At 38.7% G+C, this 17,786-nt stretch overlaps 1 protein-coding gene across 2 annotated transcripts in view; it reads right to left on the bottom strand.

The window, feature by feature from the left end:
- Window positions 1–17,786, bottom strand: part of ITGBL1 (integrin subunit beta like 1) — a 294,518-nt gene that overhangs the window by 9,085 nt on the left and 267,647 nt on the right. For both annotated transcript variants that reach the window (XM_008957437.5, XM_055096975.3), the window contains 2 exons: window positions 16,164–16,280; window positions 2,020–2,166 (listed from right to left, as the gene is read on the bottom strand). In XM_008957437.5, the coding sequence (XP_008955685.5) occupies window positions 2,020–2,166; window positions 16,164–16,280 (264 nt within the window). The remainder of the gene's footprint in view (window positions 1–2,019; window positions 2,167–16,163; window positions 16,281–17,786) is intronic.

The raw sequence follows: 17,786 nt of genomic DNA, 5'->3' as shown, positions 1-17,786 counted from the left end.
ATTTGTTTGGGGCTTGAGATTAGATTGAATTAGTGAGAGAACGAACAAGGCACAAAGCGATTGCTTTAAACTCATTTTCCACCTGCCTGCTGTAATGACATTAGGTTGATGGCATGGCCTCCTTGCCTGAGCATTGTAAATACAAGTGTTGAACACAGAACTCCTGGAAACCAAGGACACTGTCATCTATTGAAGTGAATACATTTGCATTCATTTTCATCCCCCTTCTTGGCACCACAGTCACAGCATCCATCCTCTTTGATGTCTGAAGTTCTGCCAAAAAGTCTCTTTCAACTTGATAGCATTGGTCTTGTATACGAGGCAAAACAAAAGCTACTGTTTAGGGGACACATGGCACATCTTGCTTCAGAGACCTCCTTCCTTCGTGTGTGGCAGCCTCACTGGTGTGGTTCTTTGGCAACAGGATTCAGTGTCTCTAGTACACTTTTGCTTTGCTGTCTTCTTCAGAAAATTATTTACCTGGTCATCCTGACCAGCAGAGGTTTTGAGGGTAAATGAAGCTTCAGCCAGAGCTGTGCCTTGTCAGAAAAAAAAAAGTGTGTCTGTGGTGTAAAGAGGATACTGAGCTGAAGAGGAGAGCTGGGAAGCCCCTAACTTCAGTTTCTTTGAAGCGCTGCTCCCCAGACATGAGGTGAGAATCTTTCAGGCTCCCTGTGTCTTCCTAGTCACTAGCAAAGAAGAACACAACAGCTTTCTAGATGATGCCATATGCATTACAATGGCAGGATTTTAAAGTCCCTTCAAGAATAGTATACAGAAACATCAAAATCAAGGTGTTCAAAATTTAATCTATTAGCATTCTTTACTTAGGGGAATCCTCTTCCAATTTGTATGTGTGTGTGTGTGTGTGTGTGTGTGTGTGTGTGTGTGTGTGTGTGCATGTGTGTAGGATGGGAGATGGGGAAGGCTTGCTTTTTCTTTTAATATGTTTCCATGGCAAATGTTTTATTGGGTTGGTGGCTTCTATTCAACCAACTTGTAGGTTATAACCATTTGGCAGGCTTTTGTTTTCTTTGTTTAATTATTACCTTTTTTTTTTTTTTTCTGGGAGATGGAGTCTTGCTCTGTTGCCCAGGCTGGAGTGCAGTGGTGTGATCTCAGTTTACTGCGACCTCCAGGTCCTGGGTTTAAGCTCCTCCCCTGCCTCAGCCTCTCAAGTAACTGTAATTACAGGTGTGAGCCACAATGCCTGGCTAATTTTTTTGTGTTTTTTTTAATAGAGTAGATTTTTGTATTTTTCACCACGTTGGCCAGGCTGGTCTAGAACTCCTGACCTCAAGTGATCCACCCGCCTTGGCCTCCCAAAGTGCTAGAATTACAGGCATGGGCCACGGTGCCCAACCGAACAATTACCTATTTTCTTATATCAGGCTGCACATGTTTACTTGGAACAATTGGTGATTTTTAGGGCAAAGAAAATTCCATCAGACTTGTGGGATACTACCCCTCCCCCATAGCTTTTCTTTCCTTTTTAAAAAAATTAAACTAAATTAAATATTTTGTCTCCTTTTATGTCTTCTCACACCTTCAATCTTCCCCTGCTCCACATACAGCTAAATAATTTAGCCTCAGAAGTTCCCAAAGTCATATCTTTGGGCAGCTCAGATGCTTGTGATTACTTTTCTGTAGTTCTGAGCTGTGTTGTTTCAGAGGTGAGCCCAATAATCATTCTTTTGCCTTTTTTCCCCATTTTCGGGTCCATTTAGTATCTGGTATATTTTGTTGTCCTAATTTCTTGATAAAAGTATTAATTCTATTTCCTTCAGCAATAACTTTGCATACAAGGATATTTTTGCATGAATCCTCTCACACGCATTTCATTTTCTTAGATCCAAAACTTCATTTGGTTAATCTTCAAGCTTCAAGTCGGGGACAGCAGAGGACATAGTGGTTTGCTTTCATGCAAAGTTCAGTCTGGGAAAGACAGTTGCTACATGCTGTTCTACAAATCATGTGTCAGAACAGGAATGGAGTCCAGGCACCAGCAGAGATACTCACCCTTCCCCGAGCACAATATGCCATCTGCTGATTCACACAGATTCTTGCTTTGTTCTTCCGTCATGTTACACTTCCGTGGATGTTGGCAGAGCTTTCCAAACCATCCTCTCTCACAAACACAGCGACCACAGGAACATGTGCCGTGGCCTGTGAAGCAACCACAGGAAAGGAGTGAGAGGAGAGGATGAGGAAATAACCAGCTGAAGCAGAGAGTTTTAAGAAAGAAATGTGTAAACCATAGGATCTCATTTCCCATCCAACACATTCTTCTTTATGCATAGTCAATTTGGCATGTAATTGTTTGAAAGAACTTACAACAGAGTTCTAGCTTAACATAATAAATTTGAATGTAGCATAGGAGATGACTTGAGAGAAAGAAATCTTGCAATAATTTTAAATGGAATTATACCACCTTTCTTGATAGAAAATACTTCTTCATTTGCATTTTTATCAGTATGGAGTCTTAGCACTATTCTTCATTGCACACACCATGCCATCCAGACCAATTTGCAAGGCTAGTCACATTACCACTGGTGGCAGTATTTATTGATTGTTCTCCTATTGCTTACTAATAAAACAAAAGGGTAACTTTCATACAAATGGCATTTGGCACTATATTAGTTTATCTGTATACCTCTCTGCTTACAAATAACAACAGATACAAGTGGAAGTAATGGTGTCTCTCTATTATTGCATAAAAATTAACATTAGCTTGGATTCATGTTTGGCACATTTTTTTTGGTTTGGTTCCTGACATTGGTTCCTGGTTTTTCAGATGTTTATCTTTTGGTATATATGTAACATTGTATTTGTGACAGCTATATACCAGGATGTACACCTGTTTATTGCCTGCCACCAACACACCATTAGATTGCATGATATTCCATTTCAATTTCTTCCATTTCAGTTTCCGCTCAACCCTTTATTCCTTTTCCTGATATGTGCATTACCTTACAGCAGGGTCTCTCTGAATCAACTATTTGCCTAGCGAAGAGTTACTGAGTATCTGTTATCAACAGAGCATTTTGCTATGCACTAGGGGATACAAAATCAAGCACCATGGACAAAGTGGTCCCTGCTCTTCTCCCAGGGACAGATACGCTCATCATTCACACTGATTAGCCTCTCTGAAGCTGTTGACACCGTTCTCTCCTGACCATGTGCTCTGGCAGGACCCTCAGGAGTGAACCTTGCTCCATCTGCTCCCCCTCCATTCAGCTCTCCACAGGGAGGATGAGTAACCAATGCTTAATGGTTTGCAATTAATTATTATAATTATTTTTTCTTTTTTTTTAGGAGTGATAGGAATTTCTTTAATTTCTACAGAAATCCCTCTAACAGTTTAGTGGAGAATGAAATAGATGGCTGTGAGAATTGAGAGCATGAACGTGTGCAGACTGGTGGAGAAGCCCAAGTTTTGGCATGAGAAATACAGTGAAAAATGCAGTAGAGTAAATGGAGTGAAGGACACTTGCGAGAATGCGGATCGGTAGGAGGTGGTAAGTGACTGTGGTGAAAAGGTTTTTGATCACTGAGAGGTAAGCAGAAGTCTCCTGGACAGGGTTCCTTGGAAAACTATTTTTTTTTGTTTTTTTTGCTTTTTAAATTAAATGAGAGAGATTTTCCCTGGGTTATATCACATCCCTACCTCACAGGCCATGCAACAAGTGCCTCCTAACAGCCAGAGAAGGTCTGGGAGAGCGGTTTTTTAATCCAGCATATGTTGCTCCCCTGGAGAAAATTGGGATCCTGAAAGAAAGACAGGATACTAGGAACGTCTGACATTCTTTTAAAAAATATTCTGGGAAAAACATCGGATACGAATGGGGGACTACTAAATTTGCAAGAAAAATGTCGCTGCCATACCTTTAACATGCACTCAATCAGCAAGTGCTCTGGCACTTTCTAAGGCTAATGACTGTTCTTGTCACACAGGTTAGCAAAAAAGGAAAAAAGTAAATAAATAAACAAATAAATGAGGTAATTGTGGTCTTTTTCACCTAGCTTGATTTACATGCAAAGTAAAAACAAACAAAGAAACAAACAAAAAACCCAAAAACTGAAACCATTAAAGTTTAAAAGTAGCATGCATGTAAACATGTGACCGATAATTGGCTCAGCCAGATCGGAACTGACTCTAGTTCCTCTGATTCCAATGTCTACACTCTTCCCAATGTGTTGCTTTGCTTCTATATTTCACTTTAGAAAGTGAGACACAGCAGGATTTCTTAATTCTTGTCTCTTTCAACCACCACATCATTTGAAGGTATATATTTGATATTCACAGGCACTTTCTCTCCTTGCAAGTCTCTTCTCTATTGGCATGCCACAAAATTCTCTTGGCCTCATTCAACACTCCTCCTTTGTCTCTATTTATTCTTCTACTTTTTTTTTTTTTTAACTGAATGAATAAGTGCAGGTATTCACCCAATGTTTATCTTTAATCATCTTTTTTAATCTCTCCATAATTTCTTTTTTGAAAAATCCATTAAATTTTGGGCTTTCAGATAACTGCCAAGACCACAGGGCTGTATCTCCAGCCCCTGATTTTCTCCTACATTCCCCTTTCATGATTCCACACTTTGTGTTCTATTAGCATCCCCACTTAATACCTCCAGAGCTACATAGGCAGGGTCCGACCCATAGACCCTGGCGGAACGACGGACGAACAAATGCACCCAGACACAGGTATCCAGTGAAAGAGTGGGCTAGGGGACCAGGCTGCTCACAGACACCAGACACCAAGGAGGGTGCTGTAAAGAGTCAGCAGCCGTGGCCCTGACAAGCTGGCACTGCAGGCATTTATTCAGTATAGATTTAATCACAAAGGCTCTGAGTCAACACACTTGTGGGCAATTTACATGGTCTCTCCCGTCCCCTCCCCTCCCCAGAGAGAGTAGTCCTGCACTCAGATGATCAAAGGCCAGGTTCCAAGGCCTATGTTAACTTACTTATTTAGATTAGTTTCACCAGATAAGAGAATCTGGCTGCCTTCAGCCAAATCCTTTTCCAAAGCTTTTGTAAAATCTTCCAGCCTTCCAAGAAGGTTTGCATCTTCTACAATTTTTCCCACCACCCTGACCGATCTCCAACATCCATATATGATTTTCTTTCCAAAAGCTGCTTTTTTGTCTTTCTCATTTCTTTTAATGTAACAGCTATCCTTTCAATCAACCAGTTCATGATGTTTTGAGTCTCATTTGAATTTCCCTTACTGCCCTCATCCAGCGTGTTGTCAAGTCTTGTTGAAACCACCTCCAACATTCCCACTTACATCACCATCACAACGTTGGAAAAAACTTCCTGTCATGTCTCTCCAATACTCTGGCTCGTAGATTCCTACAGCACAACTTGCCTTGATATTTAGTCCCGTATAACTTCCTAATACTCATGGCATAGAGTTTACCTACTCTAGCCTTTGTTATGTTTTAGCTTCTTGAAAAACAGAAGCTACATTTCCAATTGTATTCCATCTCTTCTCCCTTTAACCAAACTGGCCCATTCATTGTTTCCTGCACATTTGTCATGCTTTTCTGACCTCATGTTTTTGCAGAGGTAGAAGTACCTTTCCCTTACTATACACATTCAGGTTCTGAGTAATTTTCAAAGCTCAGCAAAAAGCGACTACCCTTCTGTGAAGATTTACCTAATATCCCTAAGTGAGACTCATTGTCTCTCCTCTGAATTTCTGTAATACCTTATTTTTTTTTTTACCTCCTGTGGAACTTTTTTGACTTCCATCTCATGGTATATAGTTATGTGTCAAATGAATCCACTACTCTACTATGAATTTTCTGAGTATTACTTCTGTCAGCACTGTAGTCTTCAGAGTGCCTAACACAATGCCTGAGACACAGTGGATCTTCAAAAACTTGGAGGAGATTGAAATTGTCTTTTTCAAAACATCTTTCTCATTTTTACCCATGAATCAAACTGTAGAGTAGAGCCAAGTTAGAAAACTGGCACCCCTAAGCCCCTATCTACTCAATGAATAATTGTTAAATTGAGTACATCTTTACTTCTCCATGAAAACCAAAGTCCACTTAAAGTCCAGATGTCCTTAAAGAGTTAAATAAAAAGTTGTCCATCTTTGAAGGCAGAGAATCTGTTGTACAAGAAACCAAAAATGAAGAGAAAGAGAGCTTCTAGTACCAGCTCAATTGGGCTATGAACTTCTCAAATGCTCATGTTTCTTACTGACCCTAGGTTGGTAAGAATTATCAACAATTTGACACAACTGAAATCATTTAATCTGTATTGCATAGAAAAATATTCTGTCTTTTTTTTTTGTTTTCTGCCTTCTTTTTTTTCAAATTTAATTAGTACTAGATGGAAAATGAAAATACATCTTATGAAAATGTGTAGGATACAGCAAGAGTAATACTTGGAAAGAAATTTACAGCATGAATGCAATCAGAAGCAACGAAAAATATAAAATCAGTGATGTAATCTTTCACTTTAAAACACTAAAGAAGAGCAATATAAAACTAAATTGGTCATAAGAAAAGAAATACAATCAATTCCATGACAAATCAATACAACTGGAAATAGAAAACCAACAGAGAAAATCAATAAAACAAAAGTTGGCTATTTGAAAAGATCAATAAAATTGATAAATATTAGGCCAGGCTAAACAAGTAAAAAGAGAGAAGACACAAATGTTCAATATGAAAATTAAAAGAGAGATGATTATATCTTACATTATGGACATTAAAAGGATAATAATAGAATATTACAAACAATGATTTGTCCAAGAATCTGATAACCTGGATCATTTGGACCAATTCCGTGAAGACACAATCTATTAAAACCCACATAAAAAGAAACAGATAATTAAAGTAGACCTATGGCCACTTTTTTCTACAATATTTTTTATTATGGTAAAATAGATATAACATAAAATTTACCATCTTAACCATTTTAAGTGTATGGTTCAGTAGCATTAAGTATATTCTCATTGTCGTACAACCATCACCACCATCCATCTCTAGAATATTTTCATCTTCCCAAATTGAAACTAAGCACCCATAAAACAGTAAGTCCCATTCCCTTCTCTTCTCAGCTCCTGGAAATCACCATTCCAGCTTCTGTCTATATATCTGACTACTCTAGGTACCTATATAAGTGAAATCATACAGTGTTTTTCTTTTCATGACTGGCTTATTTTATTTAACATATCTTAAAGATCCTTCCATGTTGTAGTATGAGACAATTTTTCCCCTTTTAGAAGTTGATATTCTGCCTTTGATTTACAATATTATTAAGAATAATTTTATGGCATCTCATTGCAAATAATATAAAATGTTATGCAAGAAAATAGATGATTTTTTATTTATTTATTATTATTTTATTTTATTTTTTTGAGATGGAGTCTTGCTCTGTCACCAGGCTGGAGCGCAGTGGCAATTTTGACTCACTGCACCCTCCGACTCCCGGGTTCAAGCCATTCTCCTGCCTCAGCCTCCCGAATAGCTGGGATTACAGGCACGTGCCACCACACCCAGCTAATTTTTGTATTTTTAGTAGAGACAGGGTTTTACTGTGTTGGCCAGGATGGTCTTGATCTCCTGACCTCATGATCCGCCCGCCTCGGCCTCCCAAAGTGCTGGGATTACAGGTGTGAGCCACTGTGCCTGGCGATGATTTTTTATTATTAGCTAATCTATTATATCCTTCCACGAAGTTAAGTTGGTATCTAGCTCAGCCAATCATCAAAATACATTAATATTCAAATGCTTTGAGTTGTCATTTATATGACTTTACTTAAGAAAAAAACAACTTTCAATACCCTCTTTTTTATAAACTCTAATAATTTAGTTATCTCTTCAAGAAATATTTTCTATGTATCAGGAATTGTATTAACAGCTTAGAATATAACAGTAAGTAAAATAGGCATTGGCCCTGTCTTCATGGTAATTATGGTCATCTAGGGAAGAAAATAACGATAAGCAACATTTGAGTAACAGAAGACAAAAAGAAAATGCTAGTATATTCAACAGCAAGAACACTGTTAACTAGGGTAGTCAGGGAAGGGTTCAGTGACAGCCAAGGGATGAGAAGGAGCCAGACAGCCAATGTTCTAGGAACAGAGCCTAGAAAAACAAATGAAAAGTTCTTGGGACAAGAAATAGCTTGGCATGTTACAGGCAGTAAAAGAAGGCCAACGTGTTTGAAGAATAGTAAGTCAAAAACACTGAATAATGAAGGTGGAGAAATATTCCCTTCTCAGAAATGAGAACATAGCAAATGATTTACTCTTGGTAAAAAAAATCTAAATTTATTTTAAGAGGATTGAGAAATGACAGAAGGATATTAAGGAAGTGAATGATGTGACGATATAGTTTACACTTTGCAAACTCATTTGGCAACTAGGTGGGACAGATTAAGGTATGTTGGGAGGAATGAATATGGGGAAGTTAGAGGGTTCTTGCTGTTTTCCAAGTGAAAAGTGATAGAAGCTTAAAGGACAGTGGTGGCAGTGGAAACACAGAGAAGTACATGGAAATCTATTTTGGTGATGGAGCCTGTACATGTGGGACACAATGTTGGACTGGATGTGGCAAGTGAGGGAAAGACAAGACAAGTTTTCTAGCTAGAAGAAATAGTGTGAATAATGATGCTGTTTATTGGGTAGGGGCACTTCAGGAGAAAGAGGTTGAGGGCAGAAAAACAGCTCTGTTTTGAGCCTCTCGTATTTGAGATACTCTTAAGACAATGAGATAGTGAGGTCAAGTAAGCAGCTAGGCACAAGCTGCTGCTCAGAGAACATGTTAGTGTTGGCTCTAGGCATACACATGTTAGAGCTTACAAATGTGGATGGCACTTAAAGCCCTAGAAGTGAAGCAGCTATCCAGGGAGAAATTAGTCTTGGGGACCCCAATATTTAGAGTTAGGTAACTAGAGAAGCCAGACAAGAACATTCAGTAAGGAAGGAGAAAACTAAGATTGTGTTGTCTCATGAAATGACAAAGGAGCGTGTCCCATACTGGAGGTCTACTAAGTGGAATGTTCCTGGAAATTTGAGTTTAAAAAATAAGACCATAGAAGTTGTTTTATTCATCTTTTGTCTCACCAACACGACTGTGTTGCCACTTAGACCTGTAAGAGGAACACCCAGGAGTGGTGGAACTGTTGGAGAATCATCTACATGGACCATTCATTGATAATAACATCTGTGTTTAAAGAACTGCCCAAGACTCAGTAATTTGGAAGGAAAGAGGTTTAATTGACTCACAGTTCTGCATGATTGGGGAGGCCTCAGGAAACTTACAATTATGGTGGAAGGGGAAGAAAATATGTCCTTCGTCACATGATGGCAGGAAGAAGTATGAGAGTCGAGTGAAGGGGGAAGCCCCTTATAAAACCTTCAGATCTCGTGAGAACTTACTATCATGAGAATAACATGGAGAAAACCACCCCCATGATTCAATTACCTCCCACTTGGTCCCTCCCATGACACTTGGGGATTATAGAAACTACAATTCAAGAAGAAATTTGCGTGGGGACACAGCCAAACCATAACAATGATAAACGTCATACTGGAAGGGCAGAGCAGAAGAGAGAGATGGGGTTCAGGGACACTGTGGTGCTCAGGCAGTCGCCTCACCATCCATCCCTGGAATGACAACCTGAAGACTCAGTATTTGTGTCTATCACCTTCAGCCAAACACAGGACTAACTGATCCTCTTACAAATTCATGAAACAGGTGTGCAATTTTAAGATGTAATTTGGAGACAATCACATTCTGACTGTATTATCCAGTTAAGAAAGGGTTAGTCTGAGTGTGTGATCTGATCTCTTCCTCATACAAGAAATCCATCAGTGCCTGGGAGTCACTGAATTCATACTCTCAGGCGGCATGATCTCCTTCAAATTGCAGCGATGAACTAGAGAACTCCCTGAAGAAATGTGAACTGATTGTGTAATTAAGAGGTGGCTCTTCATTATCCCTTCTTGTTTTTTAAATTGGACTCACGGGTAGCTATTCCGGGAGTATAGAGGAAAGAAGAAAAGCAATAAGCAGCCTACTTCTTATTCTCACCCTAGGTATATGGCACACAGGAGGGAAGTCTCTGATTTAACTTATATTAGGCTAAACAATTAAACACACATGTGCCAGTATGTGAATATATTTCACTTGTGTAATCTTAAAATGATATACCAATAAAATAAATAAATCTTACGAACTATCACTGGACAAGTCATGCTTTTTATAAATAGTGACTTATCTGATAATAAATCCATGCATGCATAGGTTGCATAACATCTTCTTTTAATAAAGATGTTTTGAGAACATCCACAGACAGTCTATGATGACTGAACATGACTCACAAGTTAATTAAATGAAGAACGATCTCACTTCATGCTGATTTTCTTTCTGCTAGTCATTTTCATGACTCTTTTCCAGGTTGCAATTTTGGTGTAATCAAAACTGAACTGTAAAAATTATGAAATTAGTTACATTCACCTTCAGGTACAATTGCTAATTTATCCAACCTATCAGAATTGGTTTAATCATCTTTAGTGTTATTGGTAGGAAAGGGGATAAACACTATTGGCTCTTAGTGCTCATGCATCTGCTGATCAGTTAAGTTTATACATGTTTTTTATTTTACTTATTTGCTTGTTTGCTAAAATGCTAAGACAGTCCCTGATTTTGGAGTCAAGTACCATATTTTACTCTCTGGCCACATGTTGGATATATAGGTTTTATATTCTCCATATGAAAGGCCACAGATCTTATGGTTTAGTGTCTGGTGGAGAACTAAAAAAATTACCAAAATGAGTGACTCTCTTATTTTGTTATTCTCTGAAGCCATAACAGAGGGCTGATGTCTGTGTGTTTCACATTCTCATATTAGTAAGATTTGTTCTCCACTGGCGAGATGATGGGGGGGACTAATTGCTTTGGAAAAACCAGCTGCAATTTCCTCCCCGAGGTACAGAGCTGCTGATTTGTGTGAGTCCAACTTCCTTCCAAAACGCTCTGCAGCTAGTGCTTCCAGATACCTGAGACAGATGTATTATTTTGTTCTGTAATGCAGATGGCCACTACAATCTTTTATTTTCATTACAGATACAGGGCATTCATTAAATATCCACTGGCACATAGTACCAGGCACATTTCCGTCTTTATGTCTCTTTCTTTCCATAAAGCCAAATGGATTATTATCCTTATTGTATATAGGAGTAAACCAAGGTAGACAGGTCAAACAAATACATAGGTAAACCAAAGCAGAGAAGACAAACAACCTGTCCAAGTTACTACAATAAGCAGGAAATAGACCCAGAATTAAAATCCTGGTCTGTCTGAATACAGGGTTCCCATTCGTCTTGCTATATGGCACTGCCTCACTTAATTCCAAAGAAAATGGTTACTTCTTTTCACTTAAATCTTACATGAAAAAATGCAACAAAGTGCACACCATGTACATTAAAGCAACTGAGGACACCATACAATGTGGACTTTCTCTAGACTTGAAAATAATTTTACTCCTCAGAAGCAAAACCTAGGAAGAAATACAACATAGTGTCATCAGATATTATTCTAGGATGATCAATTAATGGGTGATTTTTATTTTGTGGTTTCCATTTCTCTCTACATATTTTTTTAATTTTGAAAGCAAAAACACCAATTTAACAACATTTTTAAAGACCTGATATCTAAAGATGAGCCAAGTATAAGAAATGAAGGTGACATAATATATATTGTAAATAATACATGAGTAAGTAATATGTGAAAAAAATCCTTTCTAATGATGGGTACAGAAGCAGCTGAGAAAGAGCTCTTGATGTAAAAAAAAATGAAATCGATATTTTCCTTCAATATCTAATAAATAACTTTTCACCTGTGTGCTTTTGCCCAGCTTTCCCAGGCCTAAAATATTCTTCACATCCTATTTCTGCACATCTAAATACTAGTTGTTCAAGGTCCAAATCACATCCTCACCTCAACTTGAAGAATCCTGTATCCAAAACTGGAATAGTTCTTCCTTTCTCATTCTCCTTAATAGTGAATCCTTTACTTGATCATTTATTCAAATAAAAATATTGAGCACTAACCTTTATCCTAGCTTTGAGCATATGATAATGAGAGAGAGAGATTGATTATATCCATGAGAATTGTAGACTTAAAGAAAAGGGACACAGGGACACTCTCAATACAACTTCATCACACTACGATGCAGGTGGTGCGGTATTAGAGGAAGTAGGACATCATTTCAGAGAGGCTTCCTATAGGAGGTAATTTGGAAAAATCATGGAAGAATGGAAAGACAATAAGTTATTCACAAGGAGAAGTGACAATAAGGACTAGAATGTCAGGGAGAGGGAACTAACATGCCCAAGGGATATGTTCCAAAGGGAGCAACATATCCAAGTTTCTCCATCTCTGTTGCTCTCTGTGAAGAAACCAATTTTTCAAGAAATGGAGACAACTGGTCAAGACAAGCATAGTCTCCTCCACCATTCAGTTGCTCAAAACAGAAACCTGGTGTCATCCTTGATCCTACCCTGCCCCTCATATTGTGCAATCATGAATTTCCTTAAATATGCTTGTACTCTGGGGAGGGAACTCTAAGTTTCAACTAAGCTCTCAGGCTGACACTTGCCACCAGTCTCCTTTGAAGGCTGTGGGACAGGAGCCACATCTTACCAGCAGGCACTGTCAGGCACCAGGATATACCCATGGGAGTTCTTGCAGGAGTTCATGAGGATGAACTCATATAATTGGGGACTATTTTCTCTTGGGATAACACAGCCCATATGCACAGAGATGAGATCCACACTGCACAGATGTTGAGGCTTTTCTGGCTTAGAAGAAGTCGCACACCCAACAGGAGCCAAAATCTTTCCCGATGATTCCGTAAACAGCTTTCAAGGAGCCCACAAGGGACAAGACTGTTGGCAGAGTTATGACACTTATGAAATCCAAAAGCATGAGGTTCCCATCAGCTGCTTATAGTTCAATTCATCATCTCTTCCAATGTAGTTGAAACTTATCAATCATAAATCATTATGACCATGAGCAATGTTGCTTGTTAACACTGCAATGCACCATCTTCATCTGTTGCCAGGGAACCAGAGCTAGGAGTTTAACAGAGTGCTGGAGTCTCTTGCAGCAGGGTGAAGGGTTTTGTTAGCCTCTTGACCCCACTGCTTCTAACATGTTCTCCAACACATTCAAGATCCTCCACCTTTACTGTCTTCCATCCAGCTAAGGCACCTTCATCTCTCACCAGGGCTCATCTCCTAACATCCAGATTCACCTACCAACCCACAAACACACATAGTCCTTGGAGCAATCCATACTCCATCTGACAACCAGAAGTACTTTTTAAAACACTGTGATCATGTTTAAGCTCTGTTTAAGCCCTTCCTTTGGTTTCCTGTCACCTTTAGAGTAAAGCCTCAAGTTATTAACATGTTTACAAAACACGTCACACTCTTTTCCCTTTGGTTTTCTAATCTGCAATCACACAGGGTTTTTCTCTGGTCCTCAAATGTTCCTGGCACACATCACACACTCTCTTTTCTCCCACACAACTGAGCACAAGCTGCTCTCTGACTGTACCCCACTTCCCCTACTTGGCCAAGTTCCATGTATCCTATTACTACCAAGTATTGTTGTGAGGTGTAGTTAATACCTGTAAAGCACATAGTCTGCATTACATAGTTGTTATCCAGATATGAAAGCATTAGAGAAGTCTTTCTTAGCCTTCAGCCTATGTTAAATCCCCGTTATGTATATTCCCACTGAATCAAATCTCTTTTCAGATCACTCAGCTCCTTTTCATTCCTTTCTCAATGTCCTCCCTTCACGCTCAACCATAAGCTCCAGGAGAGCAAATGCTCTGTGTTCACCACTGAATGTCTAGTGCTGGCAAATAGTAGACACTCAATGAATATTTGTTTAGTTAATGAAAAAATAATTACTTCAGTTTAAACCATGCGTAATTTGGAGGAATTCCCATATGAAAATCTTTTATTAGAAATTGAAAAGAATCTAAAGCCAAGAATGACTGATTGCTGATCAATCATTTCAAGAGACATTGACCTAAATATGAAAGTGGAAGAGACTGAGATTACTCCAAAGCAACAAATAGACAGAAAAAACATACAAAAGCCATTTCTGGCCAGGCTCAGTGGCTCACACCTGTAATTCCAGCTCTTTGGGAGGCCAAGGCAGGAGAATCCCTTGAGCCCAGGAGTTCAAGATCAATCTGGGCCACTTAGTGAGACCCCCAAATCTCCACAAAAAATAAATAGCCAGCTGTGGTGGTATGTGCCTGTAGTCCCAGATACTCAGTAAGTTAAGGCCAGAGGATTGCTTGAGCCTAGGAGTTTGAGGTTTCAGTGAGCTCTGCTTCTACCACTGCACTCCAGCCTGGGTGACAGAGTGAGACTCTGTCTCAAAAAGAAAAAAAAGAAAAGAAAAGAAAAGTAACAATGGTAACAAGAGCAGAGACATGTAGATGGCACTTTCTAGGGGCCAGGCAAGCTTTTTATACATGAATATGTATATATACATACATACATATTGCTATGAGAATTAAATGAGTTAATATATGTCATGTCCTTAACAAACAAACAAAAAGAGTAAAACCTACATAGGTATTTCTGGTTAACTAATACCAGTGAACAGAGGATTTAACCTAAGAATAATATTGACATATTGTTAAAACACGTTGGTGTCACTCTAGGGAAAACTGTGACATAAGGAACGATCTGTGAACTAAATATCAGAGCTGAAATTCTGGGTCTGCCACATTTTAGTTATGGGATGTTAACTTCTCCAACCTCACTCTATTTTCCATTTATGAAAGAAAAAATAGTAGAAACAATCTCTTAGGGTGGCTGCCATGACAATGGCATAAGATAAACTGCCCAGCACAGCAGATGTTTTACGAATTTATGCCTGGTGTTCCATTATTGGGATGCTAAGCATGTGGGAGTTTTTTATATCCTACTGCTCCAGGTCATCACCAAGGTCTGACTGCAAAAATTCAAAAAAGTCTAACCTCAGTCATAAACAGGTTAAAAGGGCTTTTCCCCTCAACTCACAGAGAAAGGAAAGAAGAAAGTATTTTTTTGTCAGGTTTCAAATGTCTTATCGTTGGTTAGAGAGAGAACAGGCATATAGATGATTGATATAGATAGATAATAGATATACAGATAATAGATGATAGATAGATAGATAGACAGACAGACAGACAGACAGACAGACAGACAGATAGGATGGATGGATGGTGCCTCAGCCTTCCATTAAGACACACACTCTACTACCCATTAGTTATTTTTCCTGATCCTCTCCCTCATCCCACCCTCCACCCTCCAATAAGACATATGTAACAAGCCTACCTATGTATCCCTGAACTTAAAATAAAAGTTAGAAAAGACACACATTCTGTTTCTTTCCCCCAATAAAGGGATATAATTATTTTCTTGTAATGTAATTCCATGTCCACATCACTTCATTTATACTGGAAATGTGGAAAGATCTGTAATTCACATGCATCAGCCTCAGCGATATGAACTTTTTCAAGAATGCAATGCAAGAATAATGTTGACCCACATTCCCAGCCATGGAGGTGCTCGGATCAGCACTCTACTCCTGGGACTCTCATTTTTGTGGGTTACCTCTGCTCACTACCTTCTATCTGCCTCACACATTCTCTGGACAGTTTATTAATGCCAGTGAGCTCTTGTTTGGGTATGAGAGGCATCATGGAATCTGAGCGTATACCTCTTGTGATTTCTAAGAGTAATCTTACTCCATTTTTTCAAGTTTGCGGGTGATATTATACTTTCTCCTACCAGTGTTTATAAATAAAGTAATGAAAATCATGTTAAAATGCTGACTTGCCCCAAAACCTTTCACAATCATAAAGTATCTTAGTACTTAGATTCAATGATCTTTTATTGATAGTGTACTGTGTACTTTCACATACCTGCTAAATAAAGAGTTCAGGGAAATAAAGGTCATTACAAACCTAATTGTATATTGCTTTTAGGTTCAATGGTATATTGCTTTCTGTTTATCTTATTTTTAACAGCAATTGAAAAAGCAAGAGTCAGTAGAATAAGAAAGGCAGGTAAAGCAAGTTGCATGCAGGTAGCATACAGCTATGAGAAAGGTTACTACCTCCACAGACCACACCATCGAGGTCTTCACAGCGGCGATCATCACACTCACAAGTCTTGCCATACACCCGGCGATCTCCTGGAGGATAGCAGGTGCATTTGCCACATTCACATTTACCTGGAAAGTATAAAGAAAGTGCACACTTATGAGGAGAGTCCCGGAATCACTAAGGCTTTCAAGGAGGCGAGCACACTATTAAACCCAAATCTCCTAGAACAGTTCTAGTCTGTGCCTGATAATAGTTACACAAATACACATTTCCAACCTCCCTAAGGTAAGCTGAAGTTCAAGAAGAAATTCCGTGGTGGTCTGGAGTGGAAGTGGCAGTTGCTGTCTCAGAAGTCATTCACATTTGCTATTCTCTAATTTTTGTTTCATTCATTTTTTAATAAATCCATTATAAAACTCTCTGGCTATTTCATATACAACTTATCTTGATGATTCCTTGAACATAACATAATACATTATATATACTGACATAATTTAGTATGATGTGGTCATTTTAAAATGTTTTAATCTTGGGTCTATCTGCTCCATGAGAAAAAAAAAAGTGGTCATAGGTAATATTTCAATGTGCTATTTTAGTGACTATTTGTAGTCAATTTTATAGTTCATAGAACTCATTTTAGCATAGAACCTATGTCAAAGAGCATAACCTAAATATCTTTATTATCCTCGTCTTAAAATTTAAAATTATAAATATTTTTGCAATGAATTTGGTTCATCGTTTGGGAACCCCTTAACTAGTCCCATTATGCTGAGTTTCATCATGATTTATTGAGTAGTAACTATGTGCCAAACACTATCATTCCCTGCATGACATCATTTCATTTTCCAATACCACACATTGACTAGAATCATTACCACCATTTTACTAAACAGGAAGCCGAGACATATTGAGGCCAAGTAACTTTCCAATGGTGAACCAGCTGGGAAGAAATAGATTCAAAATTTACATCCACTCTCATTAACCTCAAAGTTTGCACAACTAACCATTAAACCACATTGTATCTTAATGTACATCTAATGCAGCATCAGAAGGCTATATGAGAAAGTAAATTTCTTTTGTTTGAGGAATCACTACTGGTTTGCCAGAAATTTGCTTGGGTGACAGTGCTCCGAGACATCTGTTACTCTCTGTCATTAGCCCAACCATCATAATTACACACCCACTGAAATAAGCACAAGATGCTTCAGGGCTGACCTTGCAATGTTGTTAGTCACTCTGTTGCTGAACTTGTATCTTGTTAAAGAAATTCTGAGTTGGTGGATGATGGGGGAAAGAAAAATTAGTATTTAGGATCATATAATTTCAGAGCTGTAATTAAAGATAATCTAATGCAATGATTCATAATATTTTCTAGCTGACATGATGGGGTCACGATCCCTTTGAGAATCTGGTGAAAGACATGGCAATACAGTGTTGTGCTGGCTGACCTTCAACTAATCTCTACTTGGAGGTAGTCCCAGGTTCAGCAGGAGGCAGGGGTCCCTCCTTCAACGATATTCCCTCTTCCTATACCCTGGCAGCCAGAACAGGGACACATCAGACACCCTTGGTCAGGGCTTTTATTCTTGAGGGTGAAAGCAAAGGCACAACGTCTGTGGGCAGTGTGGCAAATG

The sequence above is a fragment of the Pan paniscus genome, chromosome 14 (assembly GCF_029289425.2).
Source record: "Pan paniscus chromosome 14, NHGRI_mPanPan1-v2.0_pri, whole genome shotgun sequence".
Classification (NCBI taxonomy): Eukaryota; Metazoa; Chordata; class Mammalia; order Primates; family Hominidae; genus Pan; species Pan paniscus.
The sequence above is the reverse complement of the archived record's forward strand: the minus strand, read 5'-3'. Positions and strand labels throughout refer to the sequence as shown.